Consider the following 27,053-nt stretch of genomic DNA (forward strand, 5'->3'; position numbering starts at 1 on the left):
TTGTGAATGTTAATATTTTTATTCCTTTTATGATGAAGTAAGTACTAAGGGATGGGGACAGAGACATCACAGGAGGAGGAAAGATAGGGCCCCCTCTGCAAAGACACCCCTAAAACTACACATAGAAGGCAGTGGATCCCCAGGGCAGCCTTTCCCATCCCAACCCAGATGCATTTACCAGTAACTCCCATGGCTATGGGGCACATGCCCACCTTCCTAGGAGTCCCAGCTATGCCTCCAGATACCAGTGACTCAACCCCCTTTTTCCATTTCCCAAAGCAGCCTAGCCACTCTCTTTTGCCCCTCAAATTCCTAATCCTAGTCCCATTCTCTGACCTCTCTCTCCCTGTTTTTGTCTTACGTGAGACCAATTCTCATAGGTTCCTCTGGCTCCGGCACTCATTTTCATTACTGCGTGTGCCAACAATCTTCCTCCTTCAGGAAATTCTTCCAATCCTAAATCTTTCAGCTTTGCCCCCGTTTCCATCTCCCTATTTCTCCTCCCAGTCTCCTCACTCCTGGAATGCAGAACTATGCACCAGAGCTGCTAGGCAAGCATGGCTCATGTGGAGGGGTGGGTAGAAGCATGTCGCTCAAGACAGAAGGCGCGCTCTCGGTGAGGATGCTGGGTTTCATTCAAACAGACACAGCTGCACAGAACGTTCACTGCCACCTTCCTCGATTTCTAGCCCTTCTCTCTGCTACTTTGACCCTCCTCACAGATCCTGCTCAGCACCAGGCCTGCTTGCAGCTCATTTGGTAATAAAAGCAGCAGCAAGACTATGACAGGTGCTCCAGGAACCAGGCTCTTTTTCAGGCTGTGAGCACGCACACTGTGTATGTGGAGTGCAAGACAGTCATCGTCAGTCATATAAACCGGGTGCTATGGAATGTGTGGAAAGGGAAAAACATGATTTAACTGTGGATTTTATTGTAAGTGGGATACTAGTCAGAAAGACCTAGAAAGCTGGCATTGCAGTTACCAACCAGCTCAGGGAGAAGGAAAGAGAACTGCAGAAACCACTTAGGAGTTCCAAGTGATTGTAACACGTGTGGACATCCTCAGGTCTCCTGGCCCCCTTCCCTTCACCCAGATTTGGTGCGTGGAAAGTCTAAACATTTGCAAATTCACAGTCATAGTCAGTCATCCGGCACATTATGAACTTCCACTGGCGATCCCTGTGGGGAGAGAGTCAGAAAGCTAATGTCAGTGAGAAGACACCACGGGAAGAATCGCTGCTGAGGGAAAAGTGACGAACGACCCCCAGAGAATTTCGGACCTGCAGGGACACCCAGTCTCACTCTGCTCCCAGAAGACATCTGGATGAGGCCTCTCAGAAACCCACAGGTAGTCACCTGTGAGGTCAGGAGTCCTGGACACCTCCTCAGCCAGTTCAGGTTGCACCTTGAAGGAGACTGGCTAGATTATTGGCTGTGTGGAGGTCCCATCCATCACCAGTGGCCCGCCCACCAGGTCTCTGTCCCAAAGGTACCTCAAGGACCTGTAGGTTAACAGCTTGCAATGAAAGCGTTTATTTAACATTGTCTCCGTTGCATTTTGAAGAATCTTCTCTTAAATAGGCCAACCATTTGCTCATTATTCTTTTTTTACTGACTACTTACTGTGTGCTAGGCTCCATACTGCACAGTGTGGTTCCCTTCAGAAAACGCTCCTACAGGGAAGTGGAGTGAGGGGAACCAACGCTAAAACCCCATAAAGCGGAAAAGAAAATGCCTGCCATGCCTGTATAGAAAAATGGAATCGCGTATTTGTTTAAGAGGCCGGGCACGGGTGTGAAAGGACACAGAATTGCTCAATTCTGAAAAACATGGTGTGGATACATTTCAAGGAACGTTCTTTGCTAAGGACAAGTCTACGTTCTTTGTTCACTCATTTAACAAATATCTACTGAGGGCTTACTCTGCATGGCACTCTTCTGGGCTGATAGGGCTGAGCGATGAGAACCAAAGACAATAATTGCGACTACTGTTTGCTGAGCACCTCCCATACATCCAGCCTTGCACTGGGTGCCTTACATGTTTCCTTGTTTAATCCTCAAACCATTCATTATTTAGGGGGAGAGGCAGACTCAGAGAAATAAGTGGTTTTCTTGAAGATAATTCGGTGAAAATTTCAGATTCCAAGTTTGTCAAACTTAAATCTTGCTCTTTCTCTTATGCCACAATGCCTCCGTAACTAGGTACCCATGACCCCATCAGAGGACATGACTGTCACATCCCTTGCAAAGTTCCAAAATGGGCAAAAAGAAAGAGTCATTCCATGTACGATCACGCAATTCCTTCAAAGCACAGCAATGCCTTTTAACCTTAGAATTCTTCTCCTTTTTCATTCTGCGTGGCATCTTCCCAGTTCAGTTCATCCTAAACACTAGCACTGATAAGGTCTCCAGCCAGCCTCCGAGCTGGAAGGTGGGACTGACCAGGCTCAGTTCCGGCAGATCGCTCTTGCAGCAGCTATGGGATATACTGCTCAAATGGCCTAAGGCAGGCTTTATAAGTATGATTTATAATTTTATAATTTATAATTTGTAATCTGTGTTCCAACAGACACAGATAAATAAGATCTTAAGGCAGACATTCACACTATTCTTTTAAGAAGCTATTAAGTGATGCTGAGCAAAATTTAGACTTGGTCTTAAGAGGACGAAGGGACTCAGTCAGGCTGTCTCTGATTTGCTCCCAGGACAGTGATTCTCAATTGCTAAACTAAACCCCAGGGGGTTTTAGTTGTCAGAACAGTGGGGGAGGGGAGGTTGCTACTGCCATCTAGTGGGTAGGGGTCAGGGATGCTGCTAAACATCTAGAATTCGCAGGACAGACTCTATCACCAAAGAATGATCTGGCCCCAGATGTCAATATTGCCCAGGTTGGGCAACTCCATTCCAGGAAGAAACCACTATAGATTTGCATATGGAAGGAAAGCTCCTGCCCAGCGAGTCCCGCACTGACAAGATCTCTTCGAGTTGGTGGCCTCAACGTCTTTCAGCAGAGCAGAAGGAACCCAAGTCAGACATCTTTAAGCCACTGATTGTCAGTGACAGCAGCAAAATTGCATGGGTATATTCATTTTAAACAAATACATGACATAATATCACAGTTTTCCAAGACTTTGCATTAACCCACATAACTGAAAATCTCCAAGCCAATAGGAATTGGACATTTTCACTGCCAAAATAGATTTATTTTGTAATAATTTTGGGTAGTACTCTTTCTTTATTCTTTCCTGCCTTCGTAAACAGGGAATGCAGAACTAATTTTCTTATTGACTTGGAGACATCATTAGGAACATTGAGCACCTGGCTATACGTTATTCAGTGTTGCTCTTTGGGGCTACTCTCCCCTGCTAAATGTCACCAGGCTTCCATGGTCTTTGAGTTCTTAGATCTTTCCTTTTCTTAAATATGTTTTGTGTGGGTGTCATGTCATTCAGCGATTTCTTCTCACTGGTGAAGTGAGTTTTATTCTAACTACTATCTTCCTCATTCACTTTTTAATTTGCTGCTCCTAGCAACTAGGTAACTAAGCTAATTTAGAATGTATTTAAAATAAAGTGATTAATGTGCGAGAACTGAGGGGTTTTCCTAGGAGTAAACACAAGGGGTTTTGTTCATGGAAATGGCAATATGCATTGTCCCTTTTCAGTTACTTAATGTTTCTTTTATTGTTTTGTTTTTATTTCTTAAATTATTATTTTTAAATTTTGTTTTTTACTAGCCATATTAAGCATTAACTTCAGTTAGGTGAGATGTCATTTCATTTAAAAACATAAATATACACAAAAGATAAGTCACACTCAAATTCATTATAGTCCATTATTTAATGAATTAATTTAAGTTTTGTTCAGTTTGCAAACATTTATTGGTAACATTTCAGGAGTTTATTTGCTGTGTAAGGTGATCATCATCTGACTAAAAGTAGATCAAATCAATCTTTTAACACTTGAATTTACTCACACTTCTCTCTTTATTAGGGAAAAGAATTCTTATTTTCTTCCTATTGTTTTGTTTTGATGTATTTGTGATAGGATTGGGGAGCTGATTGTGAGAGAAAGGGGATGAAAAAAAGAGTGCTGTTTTTTCCTTTAGGTTATTTAAATTCTCCTCTTTCATTTTAAATATGGTTGATAAGCTTTGTGTGTTTCTTCTCTTCAGTCCCCTCCCCTTCTCCTCTCTCTCCCTTCCCAGCACCCAAAGTAGGGGTCATGTAGAGAAACGGCACTGAAGAGGGTCCAGTTTGACAGTGGGTACTCCTTCAACAATTTTTGTCTTTCCTCCTGATGTTCGGTAAGAAAAAGTGCTCTTTGAAATTGAGAGAACGAAGAGCTTAGAACATCATGAGATACCACGTTGAGGATTTCCTGCTCAGAGAAGGCTGGGATCCATCCTCATCCACAAGGGTGAGCTGCCCCATGAAATAGGTTTAAGAGCATAGCTCAATTCTCACTGCCTTCCACCGTCCAGTTAATCTCTCAGTTAATCCTAGACCTGCCAAGAACCTGCAACAGGGAAAACTCCAGGTTGAAATTCCTGCAGACATGATCCTTGCATGGAGCTAATGCCTGCCTCCTCAAACCCCTAGCCCACGGGGAAGGCTTACCTTTCCACTGCAGAGAAAGTAGTTGTTGCTCCTCGCATATAGTAATCATAATTGTAGGAAATCATGTCCATTTCCTCACCATAGTGGCCTGGATATTCTGTTGTCAGCCTATGTGAGAAGAACAACAGGTTAGAGGAGAAAGACAAGCACATTATTATTGCTAGGGACAAACAGGAGAGATGCTATAAAAAAAAGATGGAGTTCGACCATCATGGGAGACCCAAATGGGAGTTAGATGGCCTCCAGCAAACCATTCCAGGCTGTGAAAAGATGGATGGCTTCCTCCCACTTCATCTTGCCATTAATCTATTCTCTGAAAAAGATGTAGGTAACTCACCAGGACTTGAGGAAATATTGATTAATATCAATATTAGTCCATCCCATTCAAGTCAACTGGAACCATGTTTTTAAACTGTGGATTTTGACTCACTAGTGGAGCATGAAATCACTTTAATTGATTATTACCAAATGAACTTTAAAAAAGAAGAAATAGAATATAAAATATCAGAGAATGCATTGTACACACTAAAAGTAAGTTCTTGTGTATGTGTGTAAAAATTTTGTTTCAAATATATACATGTGTGTATTTATATGATGTATGTATTGTGTGATATTTAATATGTATTTTTTACTGTGAGTCATGATCAAAACAGTGTTTGAAAATTATTAAAATAAAACGTAAGCTCCACAAGGGCAGTCTTAGCCTTGTCCACCATTGTTTCTCTGGCACCTAAAACAGCGCCTGGTACATAGTAAGCATGTACTTGCTGAATAAATAAGTGGCCTTGGGAGAGTCACTTAATCTCAGTTTCCTGGTCTACAGAAGAACAAAAGCTTCCTTATAGGTTTGCCATTGGGACTAATACAAATATGTGTGATACACTAATTAGCAGCAATTTTGCTTCTTCTTCGCCCTTCTCCTTTTTCCTCCAAGACTAAGTCAATCCTGGGCCTCTCTACGAGTAGATTCGTTTTGCTCTGCCCTGGAATAAATCTAGAATCTTCTGGTTCTCATAAGGGCTTTACCATTGGAGATCTTCAAGACCAAAATAGCCCTTTCAGTATGAAATGGGTGCCCCAAAGTCCTTATCTGTACCCCCAGGGCTGCTTGGGAAACGACTAGTTAGCAAGTGTCAGTCATTTCATCTGATTTAGGTTCACCAGGTTGCTGTATGTTGATAACAGAAAGATCTTCTGCTGTGTAGACTTACTATGCAAAGATTGTCATGAAATCTTGAAAAGATTGATTTATAAACTGGAAGATCTCTTTGGAGGATCTCGGTGCTTAGATGCAGCAAGATCAATGTGAGCTCAAGATGCGAACATGTGAGCATCCTGTTAGCTCCGGTATTAGCCAGAACCTTAAAACCCCGCTCTCTTGGTTCACTTTCATTCCTTCTCCCACATTGTGCAGTTGTCCTCGTTCTCCAATTTTTCTCTCCTCAAGGCGCAATTACGCTCTATCAGGATGCCAAGCCCAGCCCAGAGTGGGCTACATATGTTTCTGCTTAACGTGTTCATGAAGGGCAATAAAGTTCTGCTAATTCAGAAATCTCTTTTGTGCTTCTAAAGAGACCCAGAACTAGGTCTTCCTTTTTCTAGTGAAATTGTTAAGTGACTCATAGATGGACCTAATGGGGCCTCACTTGAGTTCCATTGGTTTATGGTCCACAAGGATTCTAACAAGTGCTAGACTAAAGTTCACCCAAAGAAAGAGGAATCTGTTGAGAATGTGAATAACGCAAATTAGAATTAAAAGAGATGCGGTAGGAGGTGTTTCCTTACTTCAGGGAACACAAAATATATTCCAGAACTTTTGAAGTTCTCTTTGGACACAATATATAAGACTGATTGCCAAACATCGTTCTATGTGCTAAGGCGGAGTCTGCACACGGCAATACTGCGTTAGGCCAAATCCAATTGCTGAAACTATTTGCAAATAATCAGGCCAGATTTTCATTTTTTAAGTTTTTACTGATCTGCCTTCAGATTTCTTGGAGAGCTAAATACATTTGGAATAAAGTGGGAAAGAGAGGTTTGCATTTTAATTTTAAAGAAAAACATCATGAAGTTTCAAGCTTCAACGGGGGAAAAAGTTATCCATTGCTTTCTCTAACTAGCATTTTCTATTGCTTCATTTTTGATAGTGACCAGACACAGGTCCCCTGCTCAACAGGACAGTTTGCCTGGAAAGCCTCTCTCTGGGGGACTGCTGTCCAGTGAATTTCTAGAACTCTCTGGAGAAAGCGTGGTGCTTGCTCACTGGTACATTTCCATGTTGGCCCCAACCTTTGGGACCCAGGCTCAAATCTTGGTCCCAGGTTTTTGTCTAACTTGATGTTTGGTTGCTGCTGTTGCTCTGTTTCCTTTTTGTTATAAAATCATGAGAGCAAGTTTAGACTATCTTGCAGAAGCCTGGATTAAGGGGGCTAGGGAAGGAGTTTGGATATTGATGGAAATGATTATCCCTGCTTTATGAAACTAAAAATACACAGGGAGAAATGGCCCCAATCGGTAGAAAGTGAGCCTCCCAAACACCAACCACGGGGGAACTGCTGTTTCAACACGGTCCAGGATTCTGAACTTTAGCACCAAACAGATGTGTCTCCAGTTAGTTCTTGATGACAACATGTCCTAATAAATGAAAGCTCCAGCAATAGCTCCTTAGAGAGAAGAAATAGAATTTAGACTTTCAGAACTAGACACTGCGACAAGGGCATAGGGACTTGTCAGGAAATTAAAAGAGGCTACAAGGAAGCAGAAGATCAGGGTTTCATAAACTGCGGCATCGGCTTCCTGAGCGCGGCCCGGGAGGAGCTCACTGTGGCTCCAGCTTCCTTGTGAGTTACTAGGTCACTTCAGGTAGCTTTTTAGCAAAGCACACTTCAGACTGAGCATTGCCGTACATTCCTAGATCAATTAAAACAATCAAACAAGCCTTCAGCTTGGCCAGATGAGGGTGAGGGCAGGTCAGAAAGGTGCCTTTATCCAGTTTACTGAAATGAGTCTGTTATCGAAGCTCTTCTATCGAGAACCTTTTACACCCCTTTACAAAGAACTGCTCGTGTGCGTGTGTGTATGTTCCTCCCACCTCTTTTGGACGAGTGACTACTGGGGTACAATTTCTCACTTCAGAATACTTTTTCTGCCATTTGTAGACAAGACGAGACAGAGAGTTGTTCCAAAGCTAAGAGAGAACTTGATAACATAGAACCACCTGTACAACTTGTTGTGTTAAATGAGGTTGAATGAGATGGAAAGAAATTAAATAATATCTTAGTTATGTGCTGAAGAAAACCCATTCAAACTGAAGAGATTTTTAAGATTGATATAGGATCTTCTCATCGAACATTCTGAAAGCACTGAAATTATCAACAGATCTAAGCAGATTCAACAAAGGATTGCTGACCAGTACACTGCCCCAGACCGAGCTGTGGCTCAGAACTCATGGCTCCTTTGCTATGAGAATAGGACTTATCATAGAGCTTAGCTCAGATGTGTGTTATCACACGCATTTTAAAAAGGGGAGGAGATACACAGTTTAGTTAGATAAAGAGGCCAATTTTATCTATTGTTGAAGGTGAGGTTGAGGACTCATTCAGTTTTTAATAGTTAAAGGGAAGAATTTTGAATCTATTCCTCAACAGAAAGTGAGAAAATCCACCTGCATTATTGATTACTGCGTGGTTGAACCTGAAGTTAAGCTTGGCTGTGCTGGGGTCTGCTGAGGTTGGGGCGCTGGAGCCCTTGGAGTCGCCCTTGGGGGCCCCGCTCTCAGGCCACGTGCCTTGCCCCACGACCCCAGGTCAATAAGTGCCTCAACCTCAACGTAACCCTGCTGTGTGGGATACCAGAAAAGGATACACTACAGATCCCCTACTATAAACGATGGAAGAAAACCCCAGTATTTGTATGTTAAGAAATCAGAATGGGGTACCGGAGGAAGCCATACTTCAGCTTTTTTCAAAATAAAGATAAGCTGAGCATGTTTTCTGATCCATTCTCTAGAGCTCACCCCATGCTCAAACAACATCGTAGAGAAGTATTTTCTGGTCAACCCCATCTCTGATTCTGCTTTGCTCCTATTTTCTCCACTACTCAATTAGTACCTTATTTTAAATATCCTAGTCTAATGTCCTATTACTTGTCAGCACCAAATATTTAGGGTTTGATTAAAAAAATAGAATACCTTCCTATGTGGAATATAAACAAACACATGGACAAAGAGAATAGATTAGCGGTTACCAGAGGGGCAGGGAGGTCCGGGGCGGGCATAAGGGGTAAAAGGGCACTTACATATGGTGACTGACAAATAATAATGTACAACTGAAACTTCACAATGTTATAAACTATTATGACGTCAATAAAATTAAAAAAAATAGAATACCATGGCATCTTGTTTCATGATGATGACCAATACAGACCTTGAGGGGCCGTTAGGACATGGCAGTGGCATGGAGAAGAAATTCAACATTTGTAGAACTGATATGTTGAAGTTGGCCTACATTCTACATCCAGCTAAAAGATGTCTCTTTTTGACAGGCAAATCATTGAGAAGTGTCCTAAATAAACGGAAGCTCTTCTGATCAATCCTCTTGCATAATGCTTTTCCCGGTAAGCAACAAGGAATGGAAATATGTCAGGTTAGACTACTTTGTCAAAGGCCTGGCATCTCCAGTAGGTGCTGCATCAGAACCTGTTTGAAATATTTTTGCAAGGATGAGAAAAACAAAACCCAAATGCAGTTATTCATAAAGGAAAGCAGCCACAAAGAAACAGCCACACTCGCTTCTTGACCAAAGGACTGGGGAAACCGGCCAAGAGCCACTGAATGACCAGGACCTCTGTGGTCGCCAAAATGCCTTTTCCACAGAGACAGCCTGAACCCTGGGGATGTGAGAAAGAGTGTCAAATGTTCATGTCTGTCCTCTTGTGGCATTTTGGAGATTTATATTTTAAAGAGTTCATAATATGTATCACAACACAGGTGAACACAGTTCCAGAGATATCTGTGGCTTAAATTAGAAGAGGAAAGTCCCTGAGGATTTTCCAGATCTTTTGGAACTGAGTTTCTGGCTCATGGTCCGAGTCCCCACCTGGTCAGCAAGCACATTTGTTTTGACTCATGCTGGTTTTCATCAGCCACATTACATCATGGTCACCCTGGTCCTGCACGTTGGGGGGGACAACTCTACCCCCAACATCTCCCCTCCAGCTAAAATAAACTTTCTTTTCTGTTTTCACTATTAGATGCCTACTGTGTTGTTAGCTAATACTTCACCCGCACGGGTCTTATTTCCTCATCTAGATGGAGAGAGCTCACTGCTGTGCAAAGAGCATGGGATTTGGGCGCTGGTCGACTCGTTTGAATCAAGTTTGGAACTTTGAACAAGTCACAATTCTGCACCTCAGTTCCCATATCGGTGTAATAGTATCATAATTTCCATATATGAGAAGCAAGTGAGCTAACGCCAGAGCACATGGGAGGACTCAATAAATAAAAGTCACCGTCGTCATCATCAGGAACTAAATCAAAGTCTATGAATTGTACTTATTTTATGTCCATTCACATTCACTGACTGATTAAATGAATTCATAAAAGAGGGATGAATGATGTCTCTAGAATCCAGTAAAAGGGAGCAGACTAGATAGAACGAAGCAACAAGTTTGGTCTGTGATTGTGAGGTTTATCTTGTTCTAAGTAGCTGGTAGGGCCTGGCCTTGGGCCAGCCAATACTTACCAGACAACCAGACACCTCTCTGAAATTTCTGCTTTTGAAATTTGAGCACAGAGAGGGAGGCATCACCAATATGCAGGCAGCAAATACATTTCTAAATTATAAATATGGCACAGTAATTGTGACGGCCCCTGTGATTGATGATAGGTGCGATCGATTTTGTTCAAGCTCAGAGGGGCTGTTGTCCCCCAAAGTGAGTGCTTCGTGCGTCATGCAGTGCAAGGCAGTGGTTGTTCGTAGGGCACAGACACATCTAAACTCAATGCAAGCTTCTGTAAAATGTCACATTCAGGGGCTGGCCCAGTGACATAGTGGTTAAGTTTGCATGCTCTGCTTTGGTGGCCCAGGGTTCGCAGGTTTGGATCCTGGGCACAGACCTAGCACCACTCGTCAGGCCATGCTGAGGCGGCATCCCACATAAAGAAGAGGAAGACTGGCACAGATGTTAGCTCAGTGACAATCTTCCTCAAGCAAAAAAAGGAAGATTGGCAATAGATGTTAGCTCAGGGCCAACCTTCCTCACACACACACACACACACATACACACACACAGAGTCACATCCAGTCCTCTTTTCTCAAAGTGTGGGCGTCTCCATCTCTCTAATAACACCTTCTAGCTTGCTCAGAGAGGAACCAGCATACAAGCTGCCCTTCTCACCAGGCCTCTGGGAGCAGAGCTGCAGCAGCATCTGAGCTGGCGTGGGGGTGACAGACACTGTAATGGAGGTGCCTATGAGGTCATTCTTGTCCCTGCCATGATTTTACAGGGACCGGTCATGCAAACACTACTCATCTTGTATTAAAATCTGAACAATGAGAGTACGAGTTAAAGATTAGCTTTGATTGAGGGCTTTGGGGTGGAGAGTAGAGAAGAATGTTCTGATTAACTGATTTTCTTGTTGTTGTCATTAACTAGAGCTATCTAGGAATTAAGAAAAGCCATCCTCTGGCTTATGCCTTGAGCCTAAGGGAGAGGGGAGCTACGTCATGGAGAATGCAATGTCTGAGTCACGGAATCTCAAGGTTGAAGGAGAACTGAAAGGTCATCCACGTTGATTTTGAGGAAGGACATTACTTTTTCGGTCAAAACATATCATCCAATGAACCTAATTAAAGGCCACAGATCTGAGAAGAACCATTTAGGAAAGGAAATAGATACTGAATTCAAAACCATCCATTCCTCAGACCCATACTCCATGCCTGGACAGCCTCAGCATGCTGACAGGGGACAGTCTGGTTCATGGCACACAGCAGCTGGAGCCGCTGGGAGCCTGGGGAGTTATTACAAACAGTCTCTGAAGGGTTGCGGCTTCTTCAGTGACATGTGTTTGTGGTTTGCAGACGGCTGGACGGAGAATTCTAATTCTCATATATAAATATTTATATAAATATAAATATATATAAAAATATGTGTAAAATTTACACATGCATCTAATCCTGTGGGGGCCGTTTAGTGACAGCGTGTCAGCATCTATTGGGAATTCACTTTCTTGCTAGAGCTCACTGATGCTGTAAAATCTAAGGAGAAACTGCACAGACTCAGATGAGAACAGCACCTTGGTTCCCACCAAGCAAATAAATCCCGCACTCATTTGGGAGTCGGTTGGATGACCTGATTGTCCTGCAGGCAGTGGTGCTATTTCTGAGCCACTGAATGCTTGCAGGAGCAGAGACGATAGATGCTCACTTAGCTACTTCAGAACAGGGTCGGGCTCAGGGCTGCAGAATGGCTTTCAAAGTGGGAAGAGAAAGATGTCGCCACCCACACGCCTCCAGTTCCCTGGGAGGTAATTCAAGCTGGTTAACGTGATGGAAGGGAAGGTTTCAAATAGGAGGGTTATCCGCAGTTTCTCTGTGGGAAGGTGAGAGAAAACAGTTCTCACACAGAAGGGCTGTTAGAAAGATCGAGTGAAATAATGCATGTGAAAGAAGCCCTTTTCAACTATAAAACATCAAGTCGATGTCAGGTTTCACCACTGTTACTGTTCCCAGGGACCAGCAACATTCAGTTATTCATTTGAGGAATTTATTAAGGGGCTACTTTGTGCCAGGCAATATGCTGAGATGCTGAAGAAACAAGACCTAATTTATGCCCTAGAGGCTTCATTCAATTTAGAAAGACATATAATATAACATCATGACTCAGGCAATTTAAAGAAGCCACTAAAATGTCTAGACACACCAGTGGGAGAGTGAGTCATGCACCGCATACCGTGGTGCCTACTGCAATCTCCTGCTGCTGCTTCTCAAAGTTTTCCTTCGGAAAAGTACCATGCCTTTGACAACTGCGGTCACTCTCAGCTCTAACACCATGCCACCAGACATAGATGCAGCCAAGGGATGCCTTCCTTAGCGGGACTCACTTCACAGTTGATTTGCCATGTCCTTCCGAGTACTTCTCTCCCATTTACCCGACCCTTTGGTTCTACTGACCATCAGTGACATGTCTGGGGATGGGGTGGAATGAGGAAGGGTGAGGGTGTGGTGGGGGGTGGGGGGTGAGGGTGCCCAGAACTTTGCAGTCCAAGACTAGGAGTAGATTTTGCCTTGGAGGCCTGAATGTCTGGTGCAACTTAAGAAAAGTTGCTCATCTCTATTTGTCAGTCTTTAACCTCGGGACGGTGTTCCCACATATGTAGCTCCATGTTCATTAAATTCTTGGCATCTTAGCAATTGGTGGGCTGCAGGGAAGGGAAGTTGAGAAGTCACTTTTAAAGTGCGTGAGAGGAAGGACACTTAGCCCTCCTGAGGAGCAGGAGTAGCCTGGAACCGGCCCCCAAGTGAACACTGAAAGCCTGGGACCTCATCAGAAAATCAGCAGAATTTCGAGACACACAGACCTGGGGGTCTTTCAAGTCTCAGAATCCAAATAAACAGGGCAAGCTTCAAGCAGCCGTGCTCAGGGTGGTGACATAGATCACAGAAGCCGTGGAACGTGGGGACTCTGGAAGATTTAGATGTTTTCCCCTTCATCCCACCCTTATCTCCACTCCCCCGCCTCCTATCTCTGCCCTTTGACAACTTTTATAAAACCACTGAGCCTCAGTTTCTTGCCTGCCTGGTCATCAAAAGCCTACGCCTGCTCCCTGTCGTTGCCTGCTTGGCCAGGAGCCAGTGGCCAGCCACTGACTGTGTGACCAGCTGAGGCAGCCTCTCCCGTTCATCCTGGCAGAGCCCCGGGCCTCGCTGGGATCAGTCCTCAGCTGCTCCAGCTCTCTCCTCCTCTGCCTGGAGGGAATGAGTCACTGCAGCCCCAGCAGACTGTCCACGGAGACGCTTTCTGGTTCCTCTGCATAACCAGCTCCAGTCACAGGTTCTGCCTCCTGCAAGGCGACCAGACCCCTGACTGTGATGACCTCGGGCGGAGCCTCCTTTGAAAGGCCTGTTAGCTGGTGGGGAGGCTGGGTCTCTGCTGCAGCTGGGAGGGTGTAGGGGCCAGCCCTGTGTGATCACAGCCAGTGGCAATACCAGTTGGCTATTATCTCATTTAATCCTCACAACAAAACTAGGAAGCAGGCTGAAGTTATTCATTCACTCATTCAACAAATATTCTTGAGAGCCTACTATGTGCCTGGCATTATTTAAGGGGTTTAGAAGACATCAATACAAAGATCTTTGCTTGTGCAGAGCTTACATTCTAGGGCAAAGGTGGGAGGGTGGAGGCAGATTTAAAAAAAAAAACAGCAATGTTTGGCGTAAATAAGTAAACTATATTTTCTGGGCCTCTTCACCTTATTCTGCATGCCATCCAGAATCATTAATTTGAAGATTCATTAAGTAACTATTAAGCAGACATTGGGCAAGCACTCTGCTAGGCGCCGAGCACAAAAATATCAATGTGCTCCCGTATCCTCCACATGCTTCCAGTCGAGGTGGAGAGAGGACACCGTACATGCATAGTTAAAATGTAGTGTACTGAGAGCTGTAACAGAGGCATCCCTGAAGGGCTGGGGACAGGGCCCCCAGCCCCAGGCCTCCCTCGGCCCCGAGGCTGTCCATCCTCCTCGCTGCAGCCACTCTGGGCTGACTTCTCTTTCACCCCTTCTCCTTCCCGAACAGGGCCCTCTGGTCCACCCAGTGTACCCCCAACCCTGATGTATCTCTTTGGAGACTGACTAAGGGGAAGTCTTGCTAACATGGTAATGGATTAACTGACTGAGTACTAGTTTGTTGCTTACTCTTTCAGATAATTTATTTACCTTTCAGCTGGCTTTTAATGCCTTGCAACAAAGGGGGGTGGATGTCACTGAGGGAGTGCCAATCCCTCGGCAGCCTGGGGAAGGGATGATGAGAGGAAGGCCGAGCTTCCGGTGGCAGCAGGCAGGCCCCTACCTGCCCTCCCCTCTCTTGGGGGGGGGGGACCAAGAATCTTTAGAACCTTCACCCTCTCTTTGAAAACAGTTCTGGGCATCTAGACTGCCCTTCCCAAAAGCACCTTTGGAGTCAAGACATTTTTATGGCTCAAAACAACCCAAAGATCTTTTAGTGCGTGGGTTTCACCTTGTGATCCAGCATGTCCCTGAGCGGTATTCAGGGAGCCTGAGGGCTCCTGGCTGTCTGCAACCTTTCTTGTAAACATGCCTAAGTGCATTTTCTTTTTCCTGAAGACAAGGTCTACAGCTTTCATCAGATTCGTAAAAATCTCAGAGACCCAGAAAAGGTAGTCATCATTTTAAGTGATGGACTTGAGGCTCCTTCTAGAAGTAAAGAGACGTTCTAGTGATGGCACAGTTACAGTGAGAAGAGGAGGAAGGAAGTTGGCAGGAGGGGAGGCAGAGAGAGGAGGGGTCAACACAGACGCTTCAGCTCAAGTTTCTTGTGCCCGCCTCAGTGCTCCTTCCACTCTGCCCTGCAGCGTGAGATCTCTAGGTCTTTGATTCAGCACCTCTTGGTTATATCCTGCGCGCTAGCCATGACTGCTCACCTGCCGTGGTGGGGTGAGAGCTGCTTTATGCAAGCAGTTTTGGAGAGCTGGAGGAGGTCTCCGCTCTATCATATAGCTAGGGATACCAGCTGACCTGGAGCTCCAAATTCCCTATTCATCATTCCTTTACACAGAAAATGTTCAGCTTTTGGAGCTGCCTGTCCCTAGAGACATTGTGCCCCATTTGGGCGTCTGTGGAGTAAGGCTGTCTGGTTTCAGAGAATAAGCATAACCCAAAGGCTGCCCTCCCAAGCATCACACTGTAGAGAGAGAAATCACTTGAGTGAGCCAGCTTTCAAATGTGGATGCTTTGGGATCCCTTTGTCCAAGGCAGAAATGCCTGGATTGTTTGTGGACTGAAGAACTTGGGACAAGTCATGTTGTCAGCACCCAGCATAAGTTATCAGGGTAAATAAACACGTACACATTCTTCTAGTCAACTCAAGGGCAATGTCAGGAGATATTTGGCATCAGCCCAGGGAGTGGGAGAGGAACAAAATTTCACAGACTGGAATTACAAATTGATCTAGAAAACACCAGCCTCTTTTTTCAGTCTATAATTATATCCTATGTTTGTCCCTCTGACCTGTGACAGGGTTGTTTTCTTCCAAAGAAGCTCTGCAGGAAAAAATAGGCTCCCAAGTAGGTCCAGCAGCCTTAAATGTGATAAGTTAGTGTGATAGAAGGAAAAGAGTCCTGGGACAGGAGTCAGTAGACCTCAGCTCTAGAGGTGACACCCCCATGAAACAGCTGGGTGGCTTTAGGAAAGTCACTTCCTTGTTCTATTGTTCTGTTTGTTTCATTTTTTCCCAAAAGAAGGGTGTGCGAGCATTGGGTTGATGACCTGTAAGGTCTCTGCCAGTGTGAATATTATTCTAGCCTTTTCATTCATTCATGCATTCATTCTCTTTTATGTGCTAGCTGCTGCATTCCAAGCATGTTTATGACAGCCCAGGGTTATCTGAAGCCAGAAATATGGACCAGAGCACCCCCCCAAGCTCCCCTCCAGCCCTAGGAGTCACATTTGGCTGCCAGGCTCACCAGCAGGAATATGGGCATCTCTTCCTGTAGCGACAGCAATAAAATTGCCACTCCCGATCCAGCACTGACTCAAAGTAGCGGCTCTGGAACCCCGCCACCAGTCCATTGTTGGAGCATGTCTGGTACCTGAAGAGAGGAGAACAACTGCAAGTAAACTAATGACAATGACACGCGAACAGACAGACCCCTTCCCAGGACCCCACAGTTCCCCAGCTCCCACAGTTACTGAGTTAGGCCACTCTTTTCACTGACGTAGATCCCTAACAATTTATCCCATTTTCCTGCAAATAATAAAGACTTTGTGATATTTATAAAAATGACATATCTTCAACATTAAAATTCAAATGATTCAGAATCTTTCAACTGAAGGAAATTTGGAGAACATTGCTCCTGTTAGACCTCTATGAATATATTGTTAGATGGAAGAATGCATAAATGGATGGATGTAGAGCCACCTAGAATTTTACAAATGCAAGACTATATTATTCATGTCATTTAAAATAAAAGATAATATAATTCATTTTGCTAGAATTTAAAATAAAAAGAAGACAAAAGAGAAACACAATGAATTGATGAACTTCAAGCAAATGTTTCTCCTGCTTAAGAGCAGAGCCCTGGAAATTGAGCACGAGGATGCTCATTCCTTCTACTCCATACTGTAGGCAGAGTCCACGTGGGCCCAGTGATTTGTCCAGGGCGACCCAGTGGGGAAGCTGGGACCACAACCCCAGGCTTGCACTACTTACCCAGGAATCTTTCTACTGCCTACTGGAATGTAAACTTTACATGGGAGGGAGAGTTTTGGTTGAAATGCTATCCCCAGTACCCACTGTGGGTTCTGGCATTTGGAGGCACTTCTTATAGATTTGTAACAGGCCAACTGAACTCCTCAAACAAGCTCTAGGGGCCCCATTCCTGTCCTAGCTGCTCAGTTCTAATTCTTCAAAGAAAGCAATCCCACCTCTCTGGTCCACAGAGCCTCCTCGCAGGCACGTGAATTTTCACTCTTTCATTCTATCTGGTCTAGGAATTGGCACCTTTTACCTTCCCAGTGCCTTCCTAACAAGCTTTGGCTTAGAGCAATATAATCATTTCTTCCTTTGTTCTGTCTCCAGCATTGCTTTCTCCCACTCCTGCTCCAAACCCCACTGCTGCTTCAAGGCTTGCCGCTTTTTGCTGTGATGATGAGGATGCTGTTCTCCACCTGGCCACAGCGGGCTCCCAGCTCATGTGGAGTGAGATCTTCCAAAATAGTTCTGTAGCGCCCTATTTCTTTGCATTTCCTACCCACCTGGCCACGGATCATGCTCCCTCTTATGTCTGAGCTGTGCAGGCAGTTGTCTATGTGTCGTGGCCCAACAGCTGCTGGAATACAACCCTGTTTTCCAAGTAAAGATAAGTTTCCAGAAAATACGATAGATAAAGTCAGAGTAAGTACCCTGTGCTGATAGCTGAGAGGGACCTTGTGACACACAAACTGTAAATCCATCAGTGACTGGATTTCATTTTATTCTTTTTAATTGCTGGAAATGATCTTGTGGATCTGACAAAACTAGACATTAAAGGTATTTCATGTCTCTGGTCGGAAAGCATCTGTCCTTTTCATTCATTTATTATTCATTTATTCATTCATGTACATATTCATTCAAATATGCTTTTATTTATTTGTTCATCCATTCAACAACTTGCACTCTACCACTATCCTGTATCAACCACTGTGCCTCCATGTTGAGAGAAGAGCTGAGACATGGCTTTTGTGCTTGGTCAACTATGCAAACCAGCCTGAATTCCCCATCCCGGGACTTGTCAGAAGTTCTGACGGACCTTAGCGAGCTCAGGTATAGGTGATATAGTTGATACAATGATGCAAATTAACTCTTTGAATTGTTGATTTCATGTTCTTTGGATAAATACCCAGTAGTGGCATAGCTGGATCATATGGTATTTCTATTTTTAATTTTTTGAGAAATCTCCATACTATTTTCCATAGAGGCTGCAGCGGTTTGCACTCCCACCAGAGAGCTATGCATCCCTTGTTCATCGAAGCATTATTCACAGTTGCCAAGATGTGGAAGCAACTCAAGTGCCCAACAACTGATAAAGAAGATGTGGTATATATACAATGAAATACTACTCAGCCATAAGAAAAGACAAAATTGTGCCATTTACAACAACATGGATGGACCTTGAGGGTGTCATGCTAAGTGAAATAAGCCAGACAGAGAAAGACAAACACCATATGATTTCACTCATATGTGGAAGATAAACAAACACATGGATACAGAGAACAGATTAGAACAGAGGGGAAGGGGGTTTGTGGTGGGCAAAAGGGGTAAGGGGCACATATGTATGGCAACAGTTAAAAACTAGGCTATTGGTGGTGAACACCATGCAGTCTATACAGAAACTGATATAAAATAATGTACACCTGAAATTACACAATGTTATAAACAATATGACCTCAATAAAATAATTTTTAAAAAATAATGCAAATGAAGTTGTAAGTTGAGACCACTGCCCTTCGATGGTCTAGGCTTCTTCACTCCACCATTGCCCACATCTCTTCAGGAGTATTACCACTTTGGAAAACACCTGCAACATTTCAGAAAGCCACGTGATTGGGAGGGACCACTAGGGTCTGGGACAGTGGAAGGGTAGCTCTGGGGGCGGATCTTCCAGGATAGTCTGTTCTGTCCTAATTCCAGCCATGTGGGTGGGACGTAACTTCAACAGAAAGCTCTAAGAATCGTAAACAAAGCTCATCTGTGTCCAGAGAGAGACAGTGCCGCATCCTGGTGGTCTCTGTGATCTTCCTCCTTATCATCACTAAGACTGCACCTTTCTCTAAAACAGCCTTTTCAAAACTGAGCCGGCCTGGGGTTTCCCTGGAGCTATTGCTCCATTGTTCTCGTTTGTCCTGTGCACTCGAAGCACCACAGGGGACAGTGTTCCCACGGTGGTAAGTTCCCTTAAGTAAAAATAAATGGAGCAAGATAAGCGGACCTGTTTCACAGGGTACCAGTTCTGAAGGCAATCCAAGTTCCATGAATTCTCTGCCGGCAGTCAGCCAGGCAGCTGGCCCCACGCTCTTGGATGGGCAGTGTGTGTGTCACTCTCTCACACACCACCTCAGATAAGGCTGCCCTGTAAAGATTATCTGGACACGAGAGACCCAGGGGCTAAGAACATATGGTGAAGGTTAGATAACCGAACAGAACTCCCCTCCCCAGCTTCTGTCCCGTTGTCTGCACATTTTGGCGGAGTGAGCCTGCACTACAGTTTGGGAGTACGTCACCAACACAATGAGATTACTCCTTCCAGAAGTGTATCCTTGTAGGGGTACATTTTCACACTCATGTGGCGAGCAGTATAGCAGGGTGGTTAAGAGCAGGGCTGTGCTACTGGTTTGGTGCTCCAACCACTCCTGGCTGTGTCACCTTGGGCAGGCTTCACACCCTCTAATGGCCTCAGTTTCCTCAACTGTAAAACGGGCATAATAACAGCACATACCTACTGAAGTTGCTGTGAAGACCAAAGAAGGCAATGCATATACAATTCTGAGGATAGTGTCTTTTAATGCTTAATAAATTACATATTATTGTTATCATACTTTCCTTTAGTTCACGTGGCAGTTGTGAGTATGCTCTGCGAAAGCCACCCTTGGCTCCCCAGTCTCCAGCCAGTGGAAAGCTGGTGGACTCATATGCATTCTCTGAACTGCTGTTTCCTAAAGCAAAGCTCAGGAGGTTGGCTGCCTTGGTTGCTGGCACACCCACCTTGTCGCATAGATACTTTAGTGTGACGTATCACCCGCAGTAGATGGTAGAGTCCTTGAGGGAAAAGGTCATTTAATCTTCAACTTGAATTCTCTACAATGTCTGAAACTGGGGTTCAGCAAACGTTTAACGGAAGAATGAATGAACGAATGACTGATCAGGGCATCTTCCATTACCAGAGGCAGAACTGACTTTTAAGAGCCCATCACTCAAATCCAGGAAGGGCCCTGAAACTCCTTCCAAGTAGTTTCCAGTAACTCGGGTGAGTGCTTCATCTTCCCTCTTCCACCTTCTCCCCCAGGAACAAAGCCTGCTCCAGGATGAGGATGCAGAATGAATACAGCTTTGAGCGTTCATCTCCTCCCTTCCTCTCCCTTTCAATCACTTTTCCTTAAGCACCTTATTTAACAAGCCTCCCCTAAACCTTAGGCCATACAGGAGCCAGCAGGCGAGGAGGGGAGTGAGGGCAGCCTGTGGCTGGGAGGGGATCTGAGAGTTTGCATCGCCAAAGTGATTCAAATTCAATTTTTAAAAAATGACTCGGAGGGAAAAGCAACATGCCTGGGGCTCTGCGTCACTTCCCAGCACCTGCGTGTTGCCCCAGAATGGCCACAGAAAAGAATATGAGCCCAGGACTGCAGCTCTCCTGATGAGTTGTGACGGGACCCCAGCTGAGCACAGGCACAGACTCCCTAAGAACATTCCCTCAGAGTTTCGGGCACGAGGGTGCCTTGCTTCAGAGATTCTCTCCTCTCCATCTGAGAAGACGTACTTTCTTTCTCATCATCCCTTTGAACGCTGGAGACTCAATTTGTTTCACAAACTGGAGCATTGTTTTAGCCCTGCTCCACCTGACACTAGGAACTTTCTAGAAGGAAAATCACAAGGCCGTTAGTTACTCCTCCTCTGACAACAATACTCACAGACCTTTTCTGAGAAAGTGGCCTTTCTGAAAGTGGTTTTTCTCAGGGCCATCACCCTGAAAGCAAAGACAGAAAACCTTCTTCTCTATCTGCAGTAGTAAAACATAGAAGCGATGGCATCGGGGGAAAGAGCCCTTGTCAAGGAATCAGCAGACGTGAGTTCTGGTCCTAGCCCTGACATTCACATGCTGCGTGGAGCCTCGCCGGAGTCACTAGGAGGATTAAGTGAAATAATGCCTGCAAAACTCCTGGCCAAGATAGAAACTAGAAGAGCCGGGATCCAAACTCAGATTTTTCTGAGGCCAAAGCTCCTGTTCAGGAGCTCTCAGGGAGCACAAAAAGTTACTTCCTGCCTGCATCTGGGTAAGAGTTCTGCTATCTTCTTCAAGTCCAGGTTTTTCGAGTCTGCCTCTCTGTCCACGAGGTTTTAAGAAGGTAAAGCAGAAATGGCCTGCTGCACAGCTTCTCTGGATAGAAAGACACAGAACAGGACAGGAGGAGAAAAATAAATTCTCCCTAAAATACAAACTCCTGCCCCATTTTAGAAAAGTACAAGCAGTAGAGGTCACCCCAAGGCCTCTGAGAAGATCCAGATTCTCTCACGAGATCAGTTCTGGCCTCAGAGCAAGTCCAGGTCATGCAGGGGCGTGAGGCTAACCCAGGGGCGCTCACAGACATCAGGTATCGCAATATTTGTCAACCGAGAGGTCTAACGCTGCCTCAGTGTCTATCTGAAAATGTGACAAGTACTCAGGGCACTCGAAATGTTCACTTAATATTTACAGGTTGTAACTGAAGTACATGTTCCAAAAACAAAACAATGTCTATCAGGAGCCTTTTTAATCTAGTAATTTGGATTTCAACTCCAGCTTCGTAATTTACCAACTGTGTGATATTTATCTCTTTAAGTTTCGGTTTCCACATAGTAGTCATAATAGTAAGAATAGGTAACCTTTATCAAGGTCACCATGTGCCAGGCATTGTACTCAGCATTGTACCTGCATTAATTATTTTAATCATCAAAACAATTCTATGAAATGGGCTCAGATAATCAGCTCGCTGCCCCTACCATTTGATACATAGAGAAACTCAGGTTTAGAGAGGTTAAGTAATCCCCCAAAGGACACACAGCCAGTAAGGCACATCCATCATCTCATTTAATTCTCACGACGATTCTGGGGAGTTGTCTTTCCGGATGTCGAATTTGAGGCTTGGAAAGCTGATGTGACTTGCCTGGAGGTAGTAGTGGGGCTGCATTTTGAGAATTGTTCTATCTGACGCCAAAGATCATAATCTCTCCATTACTTCAAGAGACCTCAAAGACACACACACACAGACACAGAGGAAGGTATCCTAACTCTGTGGAACTCTCTTATTTATTGGGAAGATTATGTCCGACAAGCACCCAGACAGAAACAAACCCCCCAGCGGGAGGAGTGAACCTTTGCCATCCTTTTGAACAAAACCAAGAGCCATCTTTGCAAAGCTCAAGTTCCTCACGCAACTGAGTCCCAGCACTTAGGAGAGTGACCTCGAGGGAAAGTGGGCAAGAATCCTGGATCTGCCATGACCCTGATCTTGCACGCTCAGGCTTCTTGCCTCAGAAGTCATTCCTACAGGGAGGTGACAGCTTCTTTAGCCCAGCTCTCCCTGTGGCTTTACCCAAGAACAAAATAACGCCAACATTTAACATCCACCTGCAGCGCTGTGGCATCAGACCATCTGGCTTGGGTTCCACCTTTGCCACTCGCTAGCTATGAGCGGGTGCGTCTCCTGACGCTGGGCACTGGGGAATTTTCACTGAATGAGACAAAGTTCCTATGTTCATGAAGCTTCTATTTTGAAGGAACCAAAGAGATACAAACTCAAATCAGGTAATGACCAGTGCACCTCAGGAAGCACAAAACAGGTTGGGAGCCGAGGGTGGCAGATGTTGGCTTAGAGGAGGTGGTCCAGGGAAGCCTTTCTGAGGAGGTGGGAGCTGTGGGTACTGAACGCTCAGAACCATGAATCAGAAGGATTGCTCCATACCGTGTGGAGCCTTGCTCTCAGTCAGAGTCAGATTATGGAAAATTATGCCTAACACGCCCAGCTTCAAGTTTACCTTGATGCTAACATAGCTCTGTGGGATAGTTATCCTTTCTCCTCTTCTCTGTCCTGCGGCTTGTCTTTGGTGAATTCAGAAATTTGAGTAGTCAGCTCTAGTACGAGCTGCCTTTTAAAATGTCTTGGGATTCTTTGAAGCCCAGGGAAGAAAGCGGGTGCCAATAGGCAGAACACTGTTCCTCTGAGTTCAGACTCCACGTGAAGCTGGCTTACCCCAAATAGCCTCACCAAATCCCAGATTCACTAAGCCTTGGCTGAGCGCCCCTGACGTGCCAGGCATTAGTTTCGATTTAGATTTGTTTCAGAGTTCTCCTATACTTTCTCCTGTAAGCATCACAGTAATGCCCCCCGACAACTAGTGAGGTTGCTGTCACAGGTTTTTTTTTCTCTTTTTGCCAGAATGAGGAACCGAATGCCCAAGCACAGAGCTAAGAGATGACAGAAACAGGAGCTATGAATCCAGGCTTCCTGATTCCCAGACCAAAGGTCCTTCCACCACGCCACAGCTCAAGCTCACTGAGAATTCCAGCCTCATCTTGTTCCACACAGGACCCACATGCCCTACAGCCTGTGTCAACTCAAGTTAGAGAAGGTTCCCTGAGAACAACCGAGGCATGCACTGGGATGGCAAAATGCCACTCCTGGGACCCAGGGAAAGCCTGCTGGGAGTCCTGTGTGGTGGAGCCAGCACACACACTTCAGAATCTGGTCCCTGAAGTAGGAGTTTTCAACAGAGAAACCGTGGCAAACAGCAGTGTTACAAGCCACTCAGCCATGATGGAAGCATCTTTCAAAGACTGCTCCAGTTAGCAAGCGTCTTTAGCAGATCCTATGTTCCGTGGTCAAATCTGGGTTTGAGACTCCTCCCTCCTCTTAAAATAAACTTGCAAGCTAATTTAGTTATACAAGGCAACCACACTGCACAAAACCATCAACAACTCTTCCCCCAGAACAGATTATGTGACGGGAAAATGTAACTGCTCCACAGCCTATGAGTAATTTCTTTCCTTCCAGATTGTTCACTGAGACGGGAGTCTAAATCCAAAGCAATAATCATCTAAAAAATGCCTCTGGGGTAATTGCTATCAGTCCTGGGGAGGCTGAGTCCTATTGTAAAGAAGCTGTTTTTCACTTTTGTGCATTTTTGACCCTGTGATTAGTGGGGGTCAAGATCAGGGGAAAAGAATCAATCATTTGACTCTGCATACTCAAAAATGTGGAGGAAGAGAAGGTGGAGGGACATCTTGCCTGCCAGCTTCTCACTTGACTCCCATTGGCCAAACAATGTTTGGAAATGCAATTTCCACTCCCTTCCGCTTTTGGTTTTCTTCAAATGGTTTGGGAGTTAATGACAAACCAGTCACACGTTGGCAAGTTTAAAACTAAACATCATTTGCCTTCTCTCCCCAGCAGCGATAAACACAAGGATCAACAGAATGCAAGAAAAATCCAAGTGCATTTTCAGGCCAAGCAGAGCCTGGACTATCGGAGCCGTGGAGCCTTCTGAGATCACGCAGTCTGACCACTCATTTTCCAACCAGAGAGCTGAACCCCTGCTCTAAGGTCACACAGCAAGTCGTCTTTAGAACAAGGACCCAAATTCAGGCCTCCTGACTCAGAGCCCAGGGCTCTTCCCTTGGGGTTTGAAGAAACAGCTCTGTTTTACTGTGGGCTCTAAAAATATGTGTTAGAAAGGGCCCCACCCGTATAATGGCCCCCTAGATAGGAGGACTAGATGGATGATTGTAACTAGGTTGTTCCCATGGTCCGTGCCAGGCCATGGGCCCAGCTGTGGCGAGCTCCTTGAGACTATCTTTCATCAAGGCGAGGTTGGACTCTGAGTTCGCATCTGTCAGACAGGGTTTGGGTAATTAAATCTGCTTGCCAGAGGCAGTGTGTGTGTGTGTGGGGGGGGGGGGGGAGGATGGTTCAGTAAAGACGGTCTAAGCACCCTTGGCAGCCCCAGTCCCTCCACCTGTAGCTGCCCGTGTGACCCCCCCTCCCCACCCCTTCCACAGGCTGGCTGAGCCCCTCCTCAGTCATAGTAAGCAAGCTGGTCTCCACACCTCCAGAGCTGGGCTTCTGCTGTGATCTTGCACGTCCCCACTCTCCCCAGGATGAAGAACTGTCCTGAGCCCAGTCCGGTGGCCCTGGCCCTGCTGACAGAGCCCACACTGGGCGGGGGTGGCAGCTCTCAAGCGGTGCTTCAGTGTGGCTAAGCACCTGTGCTTGGAAGTATGACTCACTGGATCCAAATCCTGGCTTACCACTTTCCACTGAGGAAACTCCTGATCTCTAGACCATAGTTCATCTACCCATGAAATGACTTATAGATTTGTTTTAAGCATTAAATGAGATTATCCATATAAAACACTCAGCATGGCGCCTGCTCAAGGTAAGCACTCAATAAATGGCAACTGACATTTCTCAGAGGTCCCCTCTCTTGCCTGGATCTTCTACCTATCAGTGTCTTTTCCTCTTGATCTCCCATCATCGCTCCGTCTGCTGATTGAGCGACCCCCAGAGTTTTATACTTGACCCCCTCACCCCCCAAACCCGGCTCTACTGTGTGCCTGCTAGAGTCCCTCACAGAGTCTTCTCTCTACAGACACCACAGCAGCAGCCTGCCAACTGGGCTTCCTCCTCCCTGGGCCTCCCTCCCCTCTCCCCTCTGCCCCTGTGTCTCCATCCAGCCTACCAGTCAATAGCTACTTGGATGGGCTCCTGACCAGTCACTGAGGCTGAGATAGTCATCCCACAGTGAAGCACAGGCTCGGGCCGTTTCCATGCTATTTACTCCGGCAAAGCCCAGTCAGGTGAGAATGGCACTTCTCCCTCAGAGCCTTTAGTAAACTCTTCTCCAGCAACGGATCCCATTCTCAGTTCAGACGGAGAGAAGGACGCTCCTGAGAGAGCACTTTTAGTGGGGCAGCAGAGAGCTGTTTCATTTCACTTCTCTTTGCCTAAATGTCTTTGTCCCCTCTCCCTCGTTTGCTTGCTCCAAATCAGTGTTTCTCAAACCGTCTGTGCTCAGGGTCCAACTGTCTATTTTCCCCAAACTATTGTGAACCAATACTTTTGTAAAACAGCAAAAATGTATTACTACCAAACTAAAATGCCATTTGGACATCACAACAATGTTCAACTGCTATGAAGTTTCTTAAATTCTTTCTGTTTCTGTACTTATCTTTTTGCAGGCTCATAAACATTTCACAAACTCACATTAGTCCCTGGATCAAACTGAGAGTAGGGCTGCTTCTGGAAGGAACAGACCACAGAGGGGTCCATCTGCCACGGACACTCCCCATCCTGAGCTTTTGTCCTGCTCTGTGGTCTGCTCGGCAGCAGTCTGACCCGCCCAGAGCATGCAGTGGGGAGGTTCTGGTAGGTTTTGCCCGGTCTTTAGTGACTGCCGTTCCTGAGGGTCACGCAGCCCCCAGGGGAGGGCTATGCTGTGATGTTCCCAGCCCGCGTGGAGCGGGCTGCCCCTTACCATTCCATTCCAGCCCTGTTGATCTCCTCCCACCAGCACTCCGTGGGCTCCCCGAGGCTCTGGGGCGTGGGCATGCAGGCGTAGTTCCATTGTCTGTCAGAACCTTCCTTCTTGTTGAAGATGCTCCTCACGGCCACCACCACCTGCCCGTGGGGACACTGGTAGCTGAAGCCCTGCCGGAACAGATTCACCCACCCATCGTCGCTATAGTCATGGTACTGCTGGTATGGGTACTCGTAGTCACCATACTGGCCCTGGGCCATGGTGACCAGTGGCAAAAGGACCCACAAAAGAGTGAGGTCCATGCTGCCTGGGCTTCTGGCAGAAAACATCACCCTAGGTCTGCTGGGCTGGCCGTTTTATACAGCTGCCGCTGACATGTGGCTTCCAGATGTGGGTGAGCAGGCTCCAACTGCAGTGTGTCATCGTTTAAGC

General features: G+C 45.6%; 1 protein-coding gene across 1 annotated transcript; it reads right to left on the reverse strand.

Moving 5' to 3' along the window:
- On the reverse strand, positions 1 to 27,053 carry DPT (dermatopontin). Its single transcript, XM_001494376.4, has 4 exons — positions 26,619 to 27,053; positions 16,321 to 16,446; positions 4,618 to 4,725; positions 1 to 1,179 (listed from the first exon to the last, which is right to left on the reverse strand). Exons 1-4 carry the CDS (start codon positions 26,948 to 26,950, stop codon positions 1,113 to 1,115), a joined length of 633 nt encoding a protein of 210 aa, XP_001494426.2. The 5' UTR covers positions 26,951 to 27,053; the 3' UTR covers positions 1 to 1,112.

Source organism: Equus caballus, chromosome 5, assembly GCF_041296265.1.
Source record: "Equus caballus isolate H_3958 breed thoroughbred chromosome 5, TB-T2T, whole genome shotgun sequence".
Lineage (NCBI taxonomy): Eukaryota > Metazoa > Chordata > Mammalia > Perissodactyla > Equidae > Equus > Equus caballus.